Source organism: Schistocerca serialis, chromosome 2, assembly GCF_023864345.2.
Source record: "Schistocerca serialis cubense isolate TAMUIC-IGC-003099 chromosome 2, iqSchSeri2.2, whole genome shotgun sequence".
Lineage (NCBI taxonomy): Eukaryota > Metazoa > Arthropoda > Insecta > Orthoptera > Acrididae > Schistocerca > Schistocerca serialis.
In genome coordinates, this window is record NC_064639.1 from 412,693,699 (window position 1) to 412,712,525 (window position 18,827).

General features: G+C 40.3%; 1 protein-coding gene across 1 annotated transcript in view; it reads left to right on the top strand.

The window, feature by feature from the left end:
• LOC126457252 (ubiquitin conjugation factor E4 B) overlaps positions 1-18,827 on the top strand; it is a 284,736-nt gene that overhangs the window by 238,312 nt on the left and 27,597 nt on the right. Inside the window, exon 20 of the mRNA XM_050093409.1 lies at positions 1,810-1,937. Coding sequence (XP_049949366.1) covers positions 1,810-1,937 — 128 coding nt within the window. The remainder of the gene's footprint in view (positions 1-1,809; positions 1,938-18,827) is intronic.

Sequence of the window (18,827 nt, forward strand, 5' to 3'; positions counted from 1 at the left end):
ATTGTAACATAATATTAAAATAACTATAATAGATAAGATCCCTGTAAATCAGACGAGGAAGTAGAAATAATGAAGCTTACGGTAAAAATGTTCTCTCATAAGAAAAAACATACCGGTATCAATGTATCACATTGTTTGGAAAAATACTGACTATCCTGTAATAGACTGTTTCATAACTTTTGATAATAAACGTAATATTTCTTCGTAAAACTGATGACTGCTAAGGTATCAATATTAGGATGTACGTGATAAAAGCTCAAAAGGTGTTTGTAACTGTGATATGATTCATATCAAATGCTGAAATCACTTACTGAAGTTACAGTTTTTAACATTCAGCATCATTTTGCTTTACTATGGAATTGCCAGTTCTTAATGGAATTAAAACATATATAAAGACTGTACTCAACAACGTGCCCTAGAGACAAAGTGAAAACTGATAGAGAATTATTTTTGTAATTTGCCAGTCTTTCACACATCATTTCATGTTGTAATACAAGTGGTCGGTCCCCTCATACATTGCTGCAACAATGCATTACCCTCATTGTGAAAAATACTATGAATATAGTAGTATGCTGTAGGAGTAAAAGACATGACTCACCAAATAGCAGAAGGTTCAGTCATTAGCAGGCACACACAAAGAAAATAGAAAGCTTAGACTAGCTTTCAGAATAAATTCTTTGTCAAGCTAGAACACACACGCGTGTTTTGTGCATGTACTCTACCTTGACAACAAAAGCTAGCAAGTTTTCTTTCTCCTCTGCATGTGCCTGTTGACAACTCAATGCTTCTGCTTTTCATTGAGTGGTCTTCTTTACTCCTAAGTTACTTACATTTTACTAGAACTTTCCTAGATATAAATATACTATAAATATACTATAGAAAATTTTACTCTTTCATCATAAACCCAGCGCTTTCCACTTGTAAGTCTTCCAGATAATCATGGGGTTTGTGTGGTTTTCTTCCCCCGAGACGGCCACAGTTCAGAAATGTAACACATTGTTAAGTTCATCATGGTCTCTCTCTTCCTTTTGTTTACATAATGCTGTTGGATGACATTTTGTTTTGCTTCTGTTGTTGTTATAGTAAATTAATTATCTGCTGTTGTATAAAGATAAAGACTTTTCTGAGTGTGTATCACATGAATTATTTGATTATTTAGTTATGGTAATGGAAAGCCCTTGCAGAATGTAAACATTGAAATCTAAAATATTTAAATACTTAATATTTTAAATTGTGTTAGTTATATGAATATAATTCCATGAAGCTTGATTAGAGAAGAAGATACATTAGATACTTTGTTTAAAAACTGCAATTAAATTATGGCTTATGCCTAATATATGTCAGCAGAGAGGAAAGAAACAATATCGTCATAGTATGCCACAGCCCCAATCCCCTCCTCTCCCCCCCCCCCCCCCTCTGTCCCCCTGCACACCATTAATTTACCATGGGCTTGTTATGACAACATCTTCCTCCCCATACCTGTAATTCTCAGGGATTTTTTGCCCCAAGTTTGAGTAGCCACCTTGTTCTTCTGTTTCTCAAAAGGATTAGTCCGAAAGCTAGCAGAGTTTTCAGTTTTGTTTGTAGATGATTCAATGCCTCTACTATTTGGACTGTTGTTAATTAGTTTGATTACTTGGTTGAGTTTTATTAATCACAGGAAATATGTTCTTAATAAAGTCAGCAAAATATCAGCTGCACAGTACTGGTGAAATACAATTGTCATCAGTAGTTTGTAAAAAATTAATCTATTCAAATTGAAACTATTTTTGCTAAAAACATTATTGTATGATGTTCTCTTCATTACAGGCAAGAATTTGAAAGTTCGCAACCCAGAGAAGTATGGCTGGGAGCCGCGTTGGCTTCTTAGTCAATTAATTGATATATATCTCCATCTCAATTGCGACAGTTTTGCTGCTGCTTTAGCTGGTGATGAGGTAAAGTGTCCTTTTTTTTGTTTTTTGACATAGCATTAAATAAAAGGAGCACACTCATAATCAGTAATGTGGTACAGTATATAAGTGACAATTTTAATTCATAAAAGTTAACACACTTGAGACTGGCCAGTTTTTTCCTTTCTCTAAAATTGACTTAGTCTATTTATTCATGAAGATATTACTATAAAATGTTAGAAAAATCAGATATGCAACTTGCTTTGCTGAGTAATAAAGAAAACTTGCACAACACATTTGTACATAATTTTCCTCAGTGTGTTATGTTTTGAAACACTCAGTCACAGCCAGGACATTTCTTTGCAACACACTTTTTCTTTCTGGCTCTATCTTACATTGGCAGACACTCTGCACACAGGTGCCCAGTTTTTTTCTAATTGGTTGTATTTTTTTGGCGAAATGTCTTCCACTAGATCTGCTAAGGCTAAAACTTGGAGAAGAAACAATTTCTTTACATTAGTTGACTTGTGCCGCAAAAGAAACCCCTAGTTGTACAAGAAACTTGGAGAGAGTACATTTTGTCGTTTCATCATTGTTTTGTGTCCCCTGATAAAGCATGAAGCATGGATGCAGCAGTGATCTCTATTGCAACCTAATGAATGAACAATTTCTTTCACCATTTGAATCATTGTTTTTTATTTTTTATTTATTTATTTATTTATTTTTTTTTTTTTTTATCATTAGTAAGCGATTATTTAGTCTGATTTATTCTTTCCTGCTTCGAATGCTATGCTCCAAAACAACATTGAGTTGACAAACTACTATTTGCGAAATAGTGTAGCATGTCAAGAACATCAGAACGTCTTTTATGTCCTACATTTGAGGCAGAGCGGATGTTCCCTTCTTGCAAAAACCGCTTGCACATTTTTGATTCTTTGCTTGACAACCATGTATTTTAAATGATATTTTCTGTCAGTCGTGAAAGTGCCTACTACCTTCATATTGCAATCCTGTTCATAATAAAGTACAACAGATGCCACTCAATAGCAATACATGTACATTATAACAGTCACTTCTTACCCAGAATTAATGTTTCCCTGCTATTATTAACTTTGTTCATCACTCTCTTCAAAATTTCTATGTTCATTATACTGACACATTCCCACCATTTACAAATCATGAAACAACACTCATAAAGGAGGGGAAAAACCATTGTAGTTGACAAAATAAAATGGTGCTGTTTCTTGAGCCCTAGACTCCCTAGTCCTGAATCAGTAAGTTGTAACAACTAATTTTGCTGCTAGTGCTTTGTCTTCTGCCTCTGCTAACCAATTGCTGTTTCTGTTGAGCATTCTGAGGTTGAATTATTTGTGTTAAGTGAAAATAAATTGTTTTTTTGCCACTGTTTTAATACGGAAAGGGACAAGAAAAAGTAAACCTCTTCAAAAAAGATGAGGTTCAGTGGGAATTGTATAAGATTTGTACAGAGTTTAGGATACCTGTGTTCATGCTGAATATGGTTATTGAAAACAAAAACAGTATCTAGGAAAGTGCAAATAAAAGTGGCCCAAATTCCAAAGGAAAAAAATATGCTAGTTACTCCAAAATGAGGAACCGGGAACATCTGCAAAGACCTGGTTCAAGAGATCACATGCACATGATATGCCACTGAAGGGCACAATGTTACGTGAAAATGGTCTAAAGGTGGCCATGTGCTTCGTAATTAGAATTTCGCCACAAATAATGGCTGGACTGATGGATGTAAGAAGTGATGTAATGTGTTTTAAGAAACTGTATGTGTTTAAGGAAATAGATAATTTACAGAAACTGTTAGTGAATGCCTGAGTAGTAGATTAAAAGAACATACACAGCCTCAATAATGTAAGGACAACATCAATATTGATAAAATCAGTCTTTTTGTCAGTATCCTTCCAGATAAGATACTTGCCTTTAAGGGTGAAAACTGCCATGGAAGGAAACACAGTGTTCACCCCTACAGTAATGTAAGTTACCAGTGCTGAAAGACTTCAAGAGATTGAGGCCATTGTGATTGGTAAATCAAAGAAACCAAGGTTTTAAAAATGTGGAAGCATTACCCACCAACTTCAATGCCAATTACAAAGTACGGATGATTTCAGAGCTTTTAAAAAAATCATTTGTCTAGCCTTCATGCAAAAATGGAAACTTATGACATGAAGATTCTCCTCTTTGTAGGTTGTTGCCCCACAGTCCTAAAAATGTCAATTTACAAAGTGTACAGTTGAGTTATTGCCAACAACCTGCACAAACAAATTGCAGCCCTTCAAATGGATCATAATTCATTCTATCAAGACATTTTAGAGAAAAATCATTGTACACACAGTATTAATTTGGTAGAGACTGGAAAGAAATTGGACTTTTGTAAAGTATCGCTACTTGACACACTGTGTTGTGTAACAGAGGCCACGACAGAGGTTATTTAGCTCATCTTCAACTGCTTCCAAACAGATGAATGAAATATCTGGCTTCTTTGCCTCTTTCCCTGCAAGTACCTCCCTCCTACATAAATATCCCATCTAAGCACCACAAGGTACAAACAGTTTTATGCCGTACTTACCTGTTTGATATTCATATACTAGCAAAAATGAATTTGTTCTTGAGAACCACACATATCTCCATCAACTGCAAATATCTTCAGTCAACAAGTGATGGAGAAGACTCAGAATTCAAATGATTGAACATTCTGGCAAATTTTGAAAAGTCGATTGTGGTTATGCTGGATACACAGAATTTATTTGTTAGTGTTATTGAAGTGCAGTGTTAAAATTTCTTCGAACTTTTCGTGTTTCATAATGGTTGCAGGAACTATGAAAGATTTATCCTTTTGACCAGTAGTCAGTGATTTTTGGCATTTTCACAAGATACATATGAATAATTATGAAGAAGAATGAATAAATATTCTCAGCTTTTGTCATAGTGAACTTCCCCAAATACTATTCGCTTTTCTGAATCCTTTGTCGTCTTTGTATGACTATTATTGGCCCTACAAAACAATTAGGCTCAGTTTTTATATATTTTTCAAAAATTATTTCCACTGGCGCACATTGTCAGAAACAATACATTGGTGCAGAATGAAGTATTGCCTTCACACAGCAATTTCCAGTAAAGGGTGTACAGGAGCAGGGTAATTAGCTTGATGCCATGCAAATCTGTAATCTGCTCTCTTGGGTCTCTTAAGCAGTAACACCAGTGAAGTTGATTGTTCAGGAGATTCTTCAGAGTCATTTTCCTCGTCTACAATCAAATTATTATAAATTTTACAACTATAATTATCTTATATATGGTACTTCAGCCAATACATCCTTGCAAAACTTACACTACAATACTTCTAGGTGTATGAACCCCAGGACAACCAGCAAAAATGCTGGAATTTTGTTATCCAGAAGAAATTCAAGGAAACCTGGAAATCATTTAGAATTCTGGGAATGTTTCATTGTTGCAGTTTTCAGTTAAATTTTTGTTATTTTGACTGGTAAGAACTGATACTCTAGCAAAGAATTTTACTTACATCTGCTACTGCAGAATACTACTGCAGCAGTAAAATATAAACGGGAGAATAATGCCGAAATACAACTTCAGTTTCAAACAAAATGTGGCATTTACTACAGTAAGGCACACACACAAATGTCTGCCGACAGCAAAATGTGTCAAAGACTATGTTATACTTCGTAACAACAAACTGTTTTCAATGTGTCCTTTTTGTGGGACTTGCTTCAGTGAGCATGATGTCGCAATTGTTTGCATTTGTTGTAGGTCATGGGAAAACATTGCAACTGTTGGTTTTGAGAAGCGTTACTTTCAAAGTAAATTTCCTTTTATGTGGGATGAATTATGTTACATGTGAGAATGTGGGATGAATTTCATAAATCATGGAGTGTTAGACTCTCATTCGAAGCCTAATTCTGAAGACGAGCCACTGTTAAAAATTTTGAGCTCAGAAGGCTAGCCATTTATGCCATTATTTAAAATTTTACAAGCACATTTTAAATAGTAACACACACTAAAAAAGACAAACTTTCAAGGTTAGTTTTTCATATTTATTTTAGTTCTTTCATAGATTACAAACTGTGTAGTAAAGATGGCAAAAAGTATAACTCTTCTTTTAAAAAAAATGTGAAATGAGTTCTTGAGTACTTTCACATGTAATTGACTTTTCTATAGAAAAGTCGGAAATGTTCAATGGAACATGTATTCAGCCTGCCTACGAAACATTTGCACAGCAGTGAAATTTATTATCATGCTTGTGAGCAATTTAAGCTGTGTCCTTAGGACCCACCTGACCATACCATTGGAAAGAACAGCAAAAAAATTTTGACAACTGATATATGTGAAAGCTTAGCTTTTCTCGCAGCTGTGCTGTATGTATGTTAATTTAAACCACTAATTTTTTCCTTTTTGTATGTTCATGCTGCTTAACAATGATATTGCTATTGGCTGATTACATCTGCTGTCCTATGCTCTGAATATCTGCTGTCATTGGCTGGCAAGATCACATTACATGATCTAAGATTGGCTTACAAAAGCACATCACAATCTCAATTTCAGTGCTTCAGAAGCTACTGTGTTGTATTTGGTGGAATTACTGTTCATACTTTCATAATATGAAAATATGCAGTGTAAGTGCTGCTGCGTATGAAGACCTTTCCAAAATGCGTTGTTTTTTGCTGCATTTTGTTTCCTAAAGTGCTGGAAGTTCTATGCCAATGTATAAAATCTTCGCCATTGAAATGATTGATAACTTTTACGGCACCAAGGGAAAGTATAATGTCAGTTAACACGGGGTATAGTGTGTTTTCACCCAGGAAAAAGTTTATTTTAAACAGGGAAATCTGAGAAAAACCCATGAATTTCTTTTTCTTGTCTGCGTATACACCCTGTTCTTGTCGCTGTTACTCAATCAAGCATTCAGCAGTATAGAAATTTGAATCCATACTAGAATCCTCCTCCTCTCCTTTTGAATCACAATCATTGAATACCTCTTCTTGGGCATTGAAAACATCACTATCATTGAATTCCCCCCCACCTCCCTCCATGGGCCCACAGTACCTATTGTGGGTTCATGTTTGGCACACACGGGGCCCCCGAACTATTGCAGTCTCCTTCCTTTTTCCAGACTGCATTATTGTCCCTGTCCCTGTTCCTCTCCTTCCTTGTCCTTGCTCCTTTCTCCCTACCCCCACTTTTCCCTCTTGGTGTACTTCTTTATATCGACCTGACTATCCTCCCAGCTTTGTTTTGGTATGTGCTATTGTTTAGTTTGCTTTTTCCATCTCCTTTTTGGCATTTTTGGTCCCCCTGGGGTTTGACCTCCATTTCCAGCGTTTTCCGTTCAATGTGAACCATTTGGGGATGAGCTCCCAACCTAGTTTCCATGGTGCAGGTTCCTTTCTCCCTCCCCTCCCTTTTCCTCTTGCACTCTGGCCCCCTTCCTGTTGGGTCACCAGCATGGTAGCCAGTCCATGTGGTGAGGCTGTTAAGTACCAACTTGGTTGAGCCCCCTGACAACACGTGGATCACACTGCTAGTACCTGAGCTGTTAACACCTCATGTATGCCAAGGAGTCGATGCTCATCACTTCGGGGCATCAGAACTCCCGACAATGGCCGCCGTGCGAAATGGCCCTTGCTGTGGCTGGTTGGCACCCACAGGGCGAGCCCCTGGTCGGAGTATATGGTTGTTACTAGGGTGGACGCCTTGCACATGAAACAACAAAAGCTTCAACATCCTGGCCATTCTGTGGCCGTGTCTAAGAGTGATAGAAGACATGACATTCCTCCTCCTGATCCTTCAGCCTTCACCTCTTTGGCCACCCCCTGGGAAGAGGGTCAAGCTCGCCGGCTTGGGTTGAAATCTTTCCTTCAGTACCTGGTTTGTACCAGGACAGATAGCAAAAGTTTTGCCATGACCAAACCTTTGTTTTTCAGGGAGATGATTGAAGACAAGTATGGCAAAGAGGAATCCATGAGTGAAATGCGGTCTGGTTCTTTGCTCATAAAGGCATCTTCAGCTGCCCAGTCTGAAGCCCTGCGTGTTTGTGACCATCTCGGTAACATCCCAGTCTCCGTTGCACCACACCAATCTTTGAACTCGGTACAGGGCATCATTTTCTACCGGGATCTTCTTCTCCAAACTGACGAGGAGCTCCGTGCAAACCTCGAGTGGTGAGGAGTCTGATTTATCCGCCGTGTACAGTAAGGCCCTAAAAACAATCACACCGAGACAGGCACCTTTATCCTGGCCTTCGAGGTGGTACCCTCCCAGAGAAGGTAAAGGTGATGGTGTATCAGTGTGATGTAAAACGTTACACTTCACCACCAGTGATATACTTTAAATGCTTACGGTTTGGACACGTCTTCCCGCTGCACCAATGAACCCCTCTGCGGTGACTGTGGGCACCCCCTCCACGAATGGAGTGCCTGTGCTCCCTCGCCAGTATGCGTAAATTGTAATGCACAGCATTCTCCACGTTCGCCAGCATGCCTGGTGTATGTGAAAGAACACGGATTCAAGAGTAAAAGACCTTAGCTTGACTTACCTACACCGAGGCTTGTCTAAAGTATGACTGGCTCATCCCATGCCTATAACTTCTACTTTTGCTTCAGTTACGTCCATTCCCCCTCCTACTCCCTCCTCTTCCCGGCCCAGCCCCATTCGCCCCACACTTTCTGCCTCACCCACTCTCTCCCAGTCCCCCGCCCTCTCCCTGTCCATACCCACCCCTTCGGGTGCTGCTCCCCCTCCCTCGCCGGAGAAGTGCTCCCCTTCTTCGGCAGCCACCAGTACTGGAGCTCCCTCCCGGGACTCCTCTTCCCGGCACCCCCCTGAAAGGCGATCTGCAGCTTCACATCGGCCACACGATCCGTGGCCAGTGGGCACCAAGATTGCCAGGTGTAATTCCATGCCCGACCTCACTGCAGTCTACCCTTCTCTTCCTTCACAAGAGAAGAAGAAGAAACACAAGAACAAGGGCAAGGCCCCTCTGGTACCCCCTGAGGCGCTGCCTTTCCCTCCTTCAGCCAATGAACCAACAGAGTCTGACTCCATCTATATGGGCATTACCCAATCCTTATCGGTGACGGATGGCGACTCGGCGGCGTGACTGGCTGCGGTCTGTTCGCTACCCATTTGGTCTCCAGCTTGAGAATCTTCCAGTGGATTTGTACTGGCTATTTGCGTCACCTCCCAGAGTTGCAACCTTTTCTTTCATCCTACTCAGCTGCTTGCATTGCTCTCCAGGAGACCCATTTTGTTGATTTTTTACTCACCCACCCTTCGTGGGTTCCACGCTTTCTGTCAAAACCGAACTGGCCCCTTGCGGGCTTCTGGTGGTGTTTGCACCTTGGTCTGCAAGGACATTGTTAGTAAATGGGTTCCCCTTCATACCACTCTGGAAGCAAGTGCTGTAAGTGTTCATCTGGCCACTCCACTCACAATCTCTAATCTCTACCTCCCGTCTGACAGGCTGCCCACGTGCCTTGCCCTAACCACCCTTCTTCAACAACTTCCTTCTCCCTTCCTGCTTCTAGGAAACTTTAATACACACAACCCTCTTTGGGATAGTCACATGCTGTTCTGGCAGGGCTTGACCTCTGTCTCCTAAACACCACCGCTCCCACACACTTTATGTGTGGCACACGGCACCGTCTCTGCCACTGACCTCTCCATCTGCAGTCCCAGCCTTCTTCCCTCCATTGAGTGGGGTGTCCATGATGAATTGTGTGACAGCGATCATTACCCGATTGTTTTGACCTTCCTTCAGTATATCTCACTCCGTCACCCTCCCAGGTGGGCCTTCTCCAAAGCTGATTGGGGTCGCTTCTTCTCTGCTGCCATCCCCCCTGTACTACCACACAGTAGTATTGATGAGTCTGCACAGACTTTGACTGCTGCCATTCTTCCCACAGCTGTTTCGGCCATCCCTTCTTCCTCAGGTTCCCCCTGTTGGAAGATGGTCCCTTGGTGTACTTCGGAAATTGCTTTGTCCATAAAAGACCGCCACCATGTTCTTCAATGCTTCAAGCGCCACCCTTCTACTGCTCTCCTTCTGGTCTTTAAACGATTCTGCGCCTGGGCCCTTTACCTAATCAGATTTCAGAAACGGATTTGTGGCTGCCATTGGACTGCACACCCTCTCTTCACAAGTCTGGGTGAAACTTAGGCGAATTTTTGACCATCGTCCTTCCAGTGGTGCTGCAGGAATTTCTGTGCATGGTGTTGTTCTTACTCATCCGGACTTTGTCGCAGAGCATTTCACTCAACACTTTGCACAAGCCTCTGCATCGACTCAGTATCCACTCACGTTCCTCCTCCTGAAAGAGCACTCAGAATGACTGCCTTTGACTTTCGGTTCTTGCTGCTTGGAGCCTTATAATGCCCCATTTGTTGAGTGGGAATTCACCAACGCCCTTGCCCATTGTCCTGACATGGCTCCTGGACCGGATTAGATACATAACCAAATGCTCCAACACTTACCAGTGGCTGCAACCGTTGTATACTGACCCTTTTCAACCATCTGTGGAGTGAGGGGGTATTTCCCACCCAGTGGCAGGAAAGCGTTGTTATTCTGGTGTTGAAGCCTGGGAAGCCACCTCTTCAGTTGGATAGCTACCATCCCATTAGCTTTACCAACACCCTCTGCAAGCTCCTTGAATGCCTGGTGAGTTGGCGGCTGTTTTGGATCCGTGAATCCTGCGACCTTTTGTCATCGACTCAATGTTGTTTTCACTGTGGCCACTCTATGGTGGATAACCTGATCCACCTGGAGTCTGCTATCCGGTCGGCTTTTGTCCATCGGCAACACCTCATTGCAGTCTTCTTTGAACTGCATAAAGCCTACGACACCACTTGGCTGTACCACATCCTCGCCACCCTTTTCGAATGGGGCCTTCGTGGCGCTCTGCCTGTTTTTATCCCTAACTTTCTCTCTTGTTGCTCTTTCCGGGTTCAAGTTGGTTCCTCCTACAGTACTTCCCATCGGCAATAAAATGTTGTTCCACAGTGATCCGTGCTGAGCGTCCCTCTCTTTCTAATCGCCATTAATGGACTGGTGGCAGCTGCTGGGCTGACAGTGGCCCCCTCTTTGTATACTGACGATTTTTGTATGTACGTCGCTTCCTCCTTCATGGGCGCTGCAGAATGCCGTCTACAGGGGGCAATCTACCATGTGCAATCTTGGGCTCTCTCCCATGGCTTTCAGTTTTCGGTGGCCAAGTCATGTGTCATGCATTTCTGCCATCGCCGTACAGTTCATCCCCATCCAGACCTGTTCCTCGATGGACAATCCCTCAAGGTGGTGGACACCCATCACGTCTTGGGTCTGGTCTTCGATGCCTGGTTGCCGTGGCTCCCTCATCTTCACCAGCTGAAAAGGACATGCTGGTTACATCTCAGTGTTCTTAGATGTCTGTGCAATACCACCTGGGGTGCAGACCACTCTATTCCCCTGATATTGTACAAAGCGCTGGTCCAGTCTCGTTTAGACTACGGGAGTCCTGTCTATGGTTCTGAGTCACCTTCGACATTGCAGATACTAGACCCCATCCACCGTTGTGCGGTACAACTGGTGACTGGTGCCTTCCGGACTAGCCCCGTGATTAGCCTTCTTGTAGAGGCGGGGATTCCACTGCTGCGAGTTTTGCTCCAGCAACAGTTGATATCTTACACGCTCTACATTCGCTGCGCCTCAAAGCACCCTAATTATGGTCTCCTTTATCCAGACAGGGAGATCAACCTACCACGGTGGCGGCCACGATGTGGGGGTTACCATGGCTGCTCGCATTCAGTCGTTCTTTTCTGAGCTCCAGCACTTCCCATTACCACCTTTTTTCTCTGCTCACGCATGTACCCCTCTGTGGTGCATCTCTCGGCCACAGCTCTGTCTTAATCTCTCCATCAATTCAAAGGATTCTACCCCTCCAGAGGCCACCAATTCTGCTGTCTCCTCAGTTCATTCCAGTGTTCAGAAGTGATTTATACTGATGGCTCCATGGTTGCTGGTCACACTGGTTATGCGTACACCTATGCGAGCCACACGAAACTTAATTCCTTACCAGATGGCTGTAGTGTTTTTACTGCAGAATTAGTAGCCATCTTGCGTGCACTGGACCGTGTCTGCTTCTGCTCAGGACTGTCCTTCACTATCTGTAGTGACTCCTTGAGTAGTTTTCAACGTGGATGCGCAGTGGTTTTCAGCTGGACCCCAGGCCATGTTGGGATCACTGGCAATGAACTTGCCCATTGACTGGCAAAATTGGCTACTAACGGGCCACCGTCTCTTGCTATTGGCGTTTCGGAAATAGACCTTCGCTCGGCATTACGTTGTGAGGTTTTGGGACTTTGGAATCCAGAATGGCACACTCTTTCTTCACCAAACTAGCTCAGGGCGATAAAGGCTTCTACAGCTATGTGGCAGTCCTCCTTACGGGCCTCTTGTAAAGCCTCTGTCGTCCTTTGCCAACTTCATATCGGCCATACTTCGCTGACTCACAGTTATCTCCTCCATTGTGAGGACCCCCCTCTCTGTCATTGTGGATCAATGTTGACTGTGGTTCACCTCTTACTGAACTGCCCTGACTTTTAGCTTTCCTGATTCGCTACCTCTGGTGTTAGCTGACAACGCCCCAGCGGCTGATCTAGTTTTACGATTTCTTCATGATGGGGGTTTTTTTTTTTGCTTTAATTAAGGTTGGGACCTTCAACCTTATCGGTGGGTGGAAGGAATGGCAGGCCGTCTTGCTCCCCCCTTCGCTCCAATTCGACTGGCTTCAACTGGGCTTGGTGGTTCATCCCCGCTCTCTGCCTTTCCACTCCTTTCTTTATGGGGTCTGTTTTATCTTGAGTGTTTATCTTGTCTACCTGTGCTTCTTCCTTCATGCCCCTGTCATTAGTCACTTTCTTTCCCTCCTCTCTTCTTCCGCCTTCTTCCATCCTTCTCTGTCAATAATTTGTAATTTTATGTCTCTTGTAGTTCCCTCTTATAGTGTGAGGTTTTATCAGTTTTAGTTATTCCATGGTCGGAGGGATTGATGACCGCATAGTTTGGTCCATTTCTCCATTCCAACCAACCAACGATTGAATTTTTCCAGCTCAGAGTTTCTGCAGGCCATGAAAAGTGAGCCCGATAACGCACAAATAGCCAATAGCGTAGGACCTAGAGCAGGGTAGCAGTAAATGAAGCAGTCTTTGGTACAACAAATAGTTCAGAATCCAGTAACTAGGTAGCAACACAATAACACAATACAGACATTCTGCCTTATGTGTTTGAGTTAATTCCCAACAGAGAGCATGAAATGGTGTGTCGGGTATAAATTTTTATGCTCATAGTGAAGCACTCTCAGTTCCTGTCTATTATGACAAACTGCTGCCACCCATGTCCTGTCTGGGTGTTGTCCACTACATATTTGTTAATAACCAGTTTTGATAATTATCACCAACTTCACTTATAAACACTACTGTAGACTTACTGCAGCAGTAATACACCAGAAATTCGTGCACAACCATGCAGAATCAAGTGACAGAGTAGTGATTATGGCTTCATCTGTAGTAATATCATATGTTAAAACATTCTTCTATATTGGTAGAGGAAATAGGGCTGTAGTTTCAATCATTCAGTTCGTAGGTTCTCCATAACAGCCTACTCTGTTCCACCTTTCCCAGTGGGGCTTGGAAGATGGCATCTACACAAACTCAAATTTATGGGAGTTATGTACAGAAGCATTAAAGCTTTTCCCATGATGTTGAGCATGCTGTGATTGCATGACAGCGTCAGAAACAAGAAATTTGTTTCTCTTCTTTTCTTGGACTTTGTAATTTTTCACAGGTAATACTTTCCAAACTCACTCGTATGCAGAATGTAAGTCATCATCTAGAAGACAATACCTCTTTGTCAAAGTTAGTGGTTTAAAACATATTTCAAATCATATAGAAGGTGGAGTTTAAAAATAATTATGACCTTGAATTATGAGAAACTACCAGGTGCTTCCTGTATGGTCCAAAATCCTTGTTCCCATATCCCTTGCAGAGCAACATATCTTCCAGAACTTTCCATACGTTGTCTGGTATATGTCAAAGACCAAATAGTAAATAAAGTTTCCTTCACACAAGCAGATGGATGTTAATAGTGGATTCTCATGATAGATACCTGTACTACAGTGGTTCCCAACAAGGGAATAATAACCCCCTGAGGAATAAAATGTAATAATTCTTAGAAGTAAAATGTAATAATTCTGAAGGCTAAAATCAAAAGGATGCAATTGTGTTTCAGTCCCAAAACTAAATCATTTTTAAAACCTTAGTATATTATCACTATTCCTTAAGATTGTACTGCTGATTACATAAGTTACCAATAATTACATTTTTCAAATATTAGCATCAACTCATGACAGTGTTGTGGGGGTTATAACTTGATCTTCCTCATGTAGTCCACCAACTACACACCGATTTGGTACCATGCATCTATAACAGTAAAATTGAGCACATACATAAAAAAAGTTTAAATATATCATGAAATTGCATTCTCCGAATTGTAGTAGTTCCCACAACAGAACAGAAATTGCTTCATTATTTAATTCAATACAATAAACAAACTAATTCACAGCACAACAGTAACTGTGTAATGGCTACTACACTGCTGTAGGCCTGACACTGTATTATTATTATTATTATTATTATTATTAGTAGTAGTAGTAGTAGTAGTAGTAGTAGTAGTAGCAGCAGCAGCAGCAGTGATATGACACAAAGCATCTTCCAATTTCTGCCAGTTCAGAAGTAAGAAGCCCAGCAATGAATTGATTTACAAACCATAGGCGTTAAGTACAGGATGTTTCAAAATGAGTATATGGATTTTAAGGCTTTGTACCATTTATTACATTCAACTTACAATTATAAATAATACATCAAATAAAAGAGCAAATCAAATAGTTTCCGTACAAGTGTTCAATCTGAGCACCATTTGTCACCCATCAAGTTGATAGGCGAGTTCTTCTGAAGCCTTGATCAGCGTGTCTTAAGTAACTGTGTTGTGTCTAAAGTAAAGATGATCAGCTGGTAGCGGAGGACTGTCACTTCATCCTTTGTGAACCCACAAACGTAAAAATCACATGATGTCAAATTGTGTATGAACATGGAGGGCACACAAAATAAGCTCTCTCATCCGACTTCTTGAAGACGGTCCAGTGTTCAAGCACAATCACTTACTGAGTTATGCCAGTGAGGCAGTGCACCATCTTGCTGCAAAACACAGTTCTGTGGTTCATCTTCTTCCCATTGAAGAAAGAGCCATAGTTATAGCCCTTCAAGGTAAGAAACACCAGTTACAGTTGCTTCACTGAAAAATGAAGGCCAATAACTTCCATAGGAATATGGAACAAAGAAAAATTCAATTTTCTTTGCAACTGTGCCATCTCATAGGAATTCGCTGACCCTCCAGATGCACACATTATTTTCAGTCACATTTCCAGGTACGGGACATGTCGATTCATCACTGAAGACGACAGGACCATCCTCACGCAGCACCATTTCCTTTGCACAGTTGGCATATAAGCCGTAGTCTGTAGGCTTTAGAGCTTGGAATTGCTAATTCACGACTAGCCTTCCAAACTGGTTTATTGGTGCGACACATGAAACACAAAAACAAATAAAACTTTTTGAGTTGCTCTTTCATTTGATATATTATTTACAATTATAAGTTGAATGTTATAAATGCTACAAAGTTTTAAGACCTGTATATTCCTGTATTGTGCACACATTTTAATTTGGTTGCTTTGAATTATGGTGCAGGTGTGGGTGAACCAAGTGTTGCTAGGGTGCTGAGGAAGCATGTTTTGTAATGGGGTGCCTGCCCTCACTATTGACAGTTAGCTTTCTTTTCTGTGAACTAGTTTTAGGTAACACTTGCAATGGTCTGAGAATTGTTTCATCCTTCTACAAAAAAAAAAAAATAAATAAATAAAATAAAATAAAATAAAAATAAACCTTACCAGTTGTCACACTGAGTCATTAGATCACATTTTAAGAATACACCAACAAAAACTAAATATCATCTACCTTTCAATATTTTGACAATGAAATTGTTCAAAAAAATTCTTTTTCTTTATAAAGTTTGATTAGGTGGGGATGATAGTAGAGGGAAGGTTCGGGGTACTAGCTAATAAAAAAAATTCTTTTACTTTATAAAGTTTGATTAGGTGGGGATGATAGTAGAGGGAAGGTTCGGGGTACTAGCTAATATCTGACTGCCCTCAGGGATAATTGTCTCAGAAAGGCTGGAAACCAGTCCTCTACCATATGCTGTCTTTAGTTGCAAGCCACTCATTAGACAATAATGCATGTTTATCTAAAAACATCAAGTTTGGTATAAAACAATAACAAGCCAAGAGATAGAGTGTTATGGGTATAGCCCTGTAATCAAACAACAATTATGTTAATAGTAGATAAAACTGATACAACTTGTGATCAGTGTTACACCTTAGAGCTAATCATCATCGCAGAGCAGCACAATTTCAGTTAACAAAATATGACGTAGATTGTTCTGATGTTCGATTTAACTACAATTGTAGGTGGTATAATCAGCGAGGAGTAGTAGCACGAGCATCTGGTTGCACTTTAGGACATCAGGGAAGAAAATAACTGCATGTGCAGAACTATATATACCAGAATGGTCAACCCCAGTGTCACCAACTTATAAGATCAGTTCAAGAGAGTGACGAAACTTTTTCTCCGCCCAAGGCGTGCATCTGCTGTAGCATCATGGCACAGGTGGTGGCACTGTATCTGCCTGGAACTCTGTCTGCCACACACCAGCAACTGTTGACATTGTTGATAGTTAATTTAATTTTCAAGCTTTTTGTGTGGAAGATTTGAGTTATGGCAATATTGTGATTTTTGGAAGCAAGGCTGTAACAAGAAATTTCACTTAAAATGGGGAAAATGTTTTCGGAAACCTTTAAACTTTTGATTAGGGAAATGATACTTTACCCCAATTGCAGTGTTACCAGTGGTTCTCTCATTTCAGAAGTGCTCGGTAATCAATTGAAGATGAGACTTGATGGTGCCATGAAATTTTAACCAAGAAACTTGAACAGACATTGAGTTGTAGTGTTGTTTGTTCATTGTTTGATATTGATTGAAGAGAGGAAGTAACATGAAGTGAAAATTTGCAAGGAACTGCTTGAATAAGCTGACAATGACAAAACTTCTGGGCAATGGACCATAGGATCACCATGGTGCTGCTGCTTTTCTTTTCCCCTCTCCTGTATTTGCTTTTTAATGTGTTTGGAATGTAGCATTTCAAATGTTTCATGATTACAAGCCATATTACTCCAAAAACTTCAAAGTCATCTACTTTTAGAAATGCGTCATACTGCTTTAGGAAGTTGATGTCTGAACACAGACCTTCAAATCATATGAGTACGAAAAAAACCAAAGGAAACCAGTTTGTAAAATCCCATTATAAAATATGCCAGTACTGTGGCTGAATACATCGTGGGTATTCTGAGGGAAGCTTGAAATCACTTTGCATTCACTCATAACCATATCGTGTTGTGTAAATCACATGATGAAAGAGAGCCTTCAGGAACACAGAGTGTTGTGACCTTTCAGCGCTTTTTCAGGGTCATATTAAAAATATCATTAAAAATCGATGCATGGCTCACCCACAATTTTCAGTTGTAGTTACAAAATGATGTTCAGTTACACATAGCACATCTGTAGAAACACCTTTAGGTGTTTCAATTGCCTTTGGTGGTACAAAAAGCTCACCTTTCTTATGTAACAAGCTTCTTATCGAAATTTCTCCATGAAAAATTTCAGATGTGTTATGACTATGACTTTTTGAGCTGTACAGGTTGCCATTTATTGTTTCTGTATTGATTGTTGCAACTATTTCTGTATTTATTTGGCACTTCAGTCTTTCGGAAAAATCTATCCTAAATAAATATTGAAAATCACATGGCTTGGGCAGACAGTGCTTCTGGAAATCAGTTATGCAAGTAACTCTTTACCAAAAACATTCTAATGTAGACCACACCAGATTTGTAGTGAGCATGTTGGAGGCAGTTCATGTGTCGCAGTGTAACCTACCAATCTGGTTCATATGCCTCTTAAATCTTGTAGAATTTCTTCTTTACCTTTCTTCTTCTTCTACTACTTCTTCTTCTCATTAATGATGATTAAGAATGTTGAACAGTTGCAAAATGATTGTACACAATCAATTTGAGATTAACTTTCATTTCGTTCATGTTTCTTATTCATAAATACTTTAATGACCAAATTACCAGTGTGTTAGTAATGAATACTTTAATTTAATGTCACAGGTCAGTAAGCTGCCTATATAAGCTATTATGAGCCTAGTAAATATTAACATGTGCCACCGTAATTAAACATATTATTTTGGATAAAATTGCATGTATGAGCATTGGAACTTTAATAGTGGCAACTATTTACATACAACTTATACAATGTATATGCATGTTCCAAAGTTTTCTGTCCTTCAAAGTAGTCACCAACAGTGTGTATAACCCATTGCGAGCTAAGTGAAAGTTGTAGAATGCCCTTAGCAGTGCCAGTTGCGTTGATAGTTTGACTGGATTGGTCTGTTACCCAATGAATCTCTCTAACAATTCTGAAGCAGATGCCGTGAAGTGCTTTCTTCAGTATAGACCTGATTTTTTTCTGGAGGTAGGTAAATTTTTCTTTATGTGGTAATGCTCTTAGGTGATTTTTTAAAATAATTTTAGGTACAAAATTTATACGAATATATTCACTCATTTTAAAAATATGCTTTGTACTCTTGTCTGCACTTTAAGCATTAAAATAACTAATTATGAAATATTGTCAATTGTAGTAAATAAAATGATCATTTAATAGTCACCATGCAAAATAATAACTACAATATTCAAT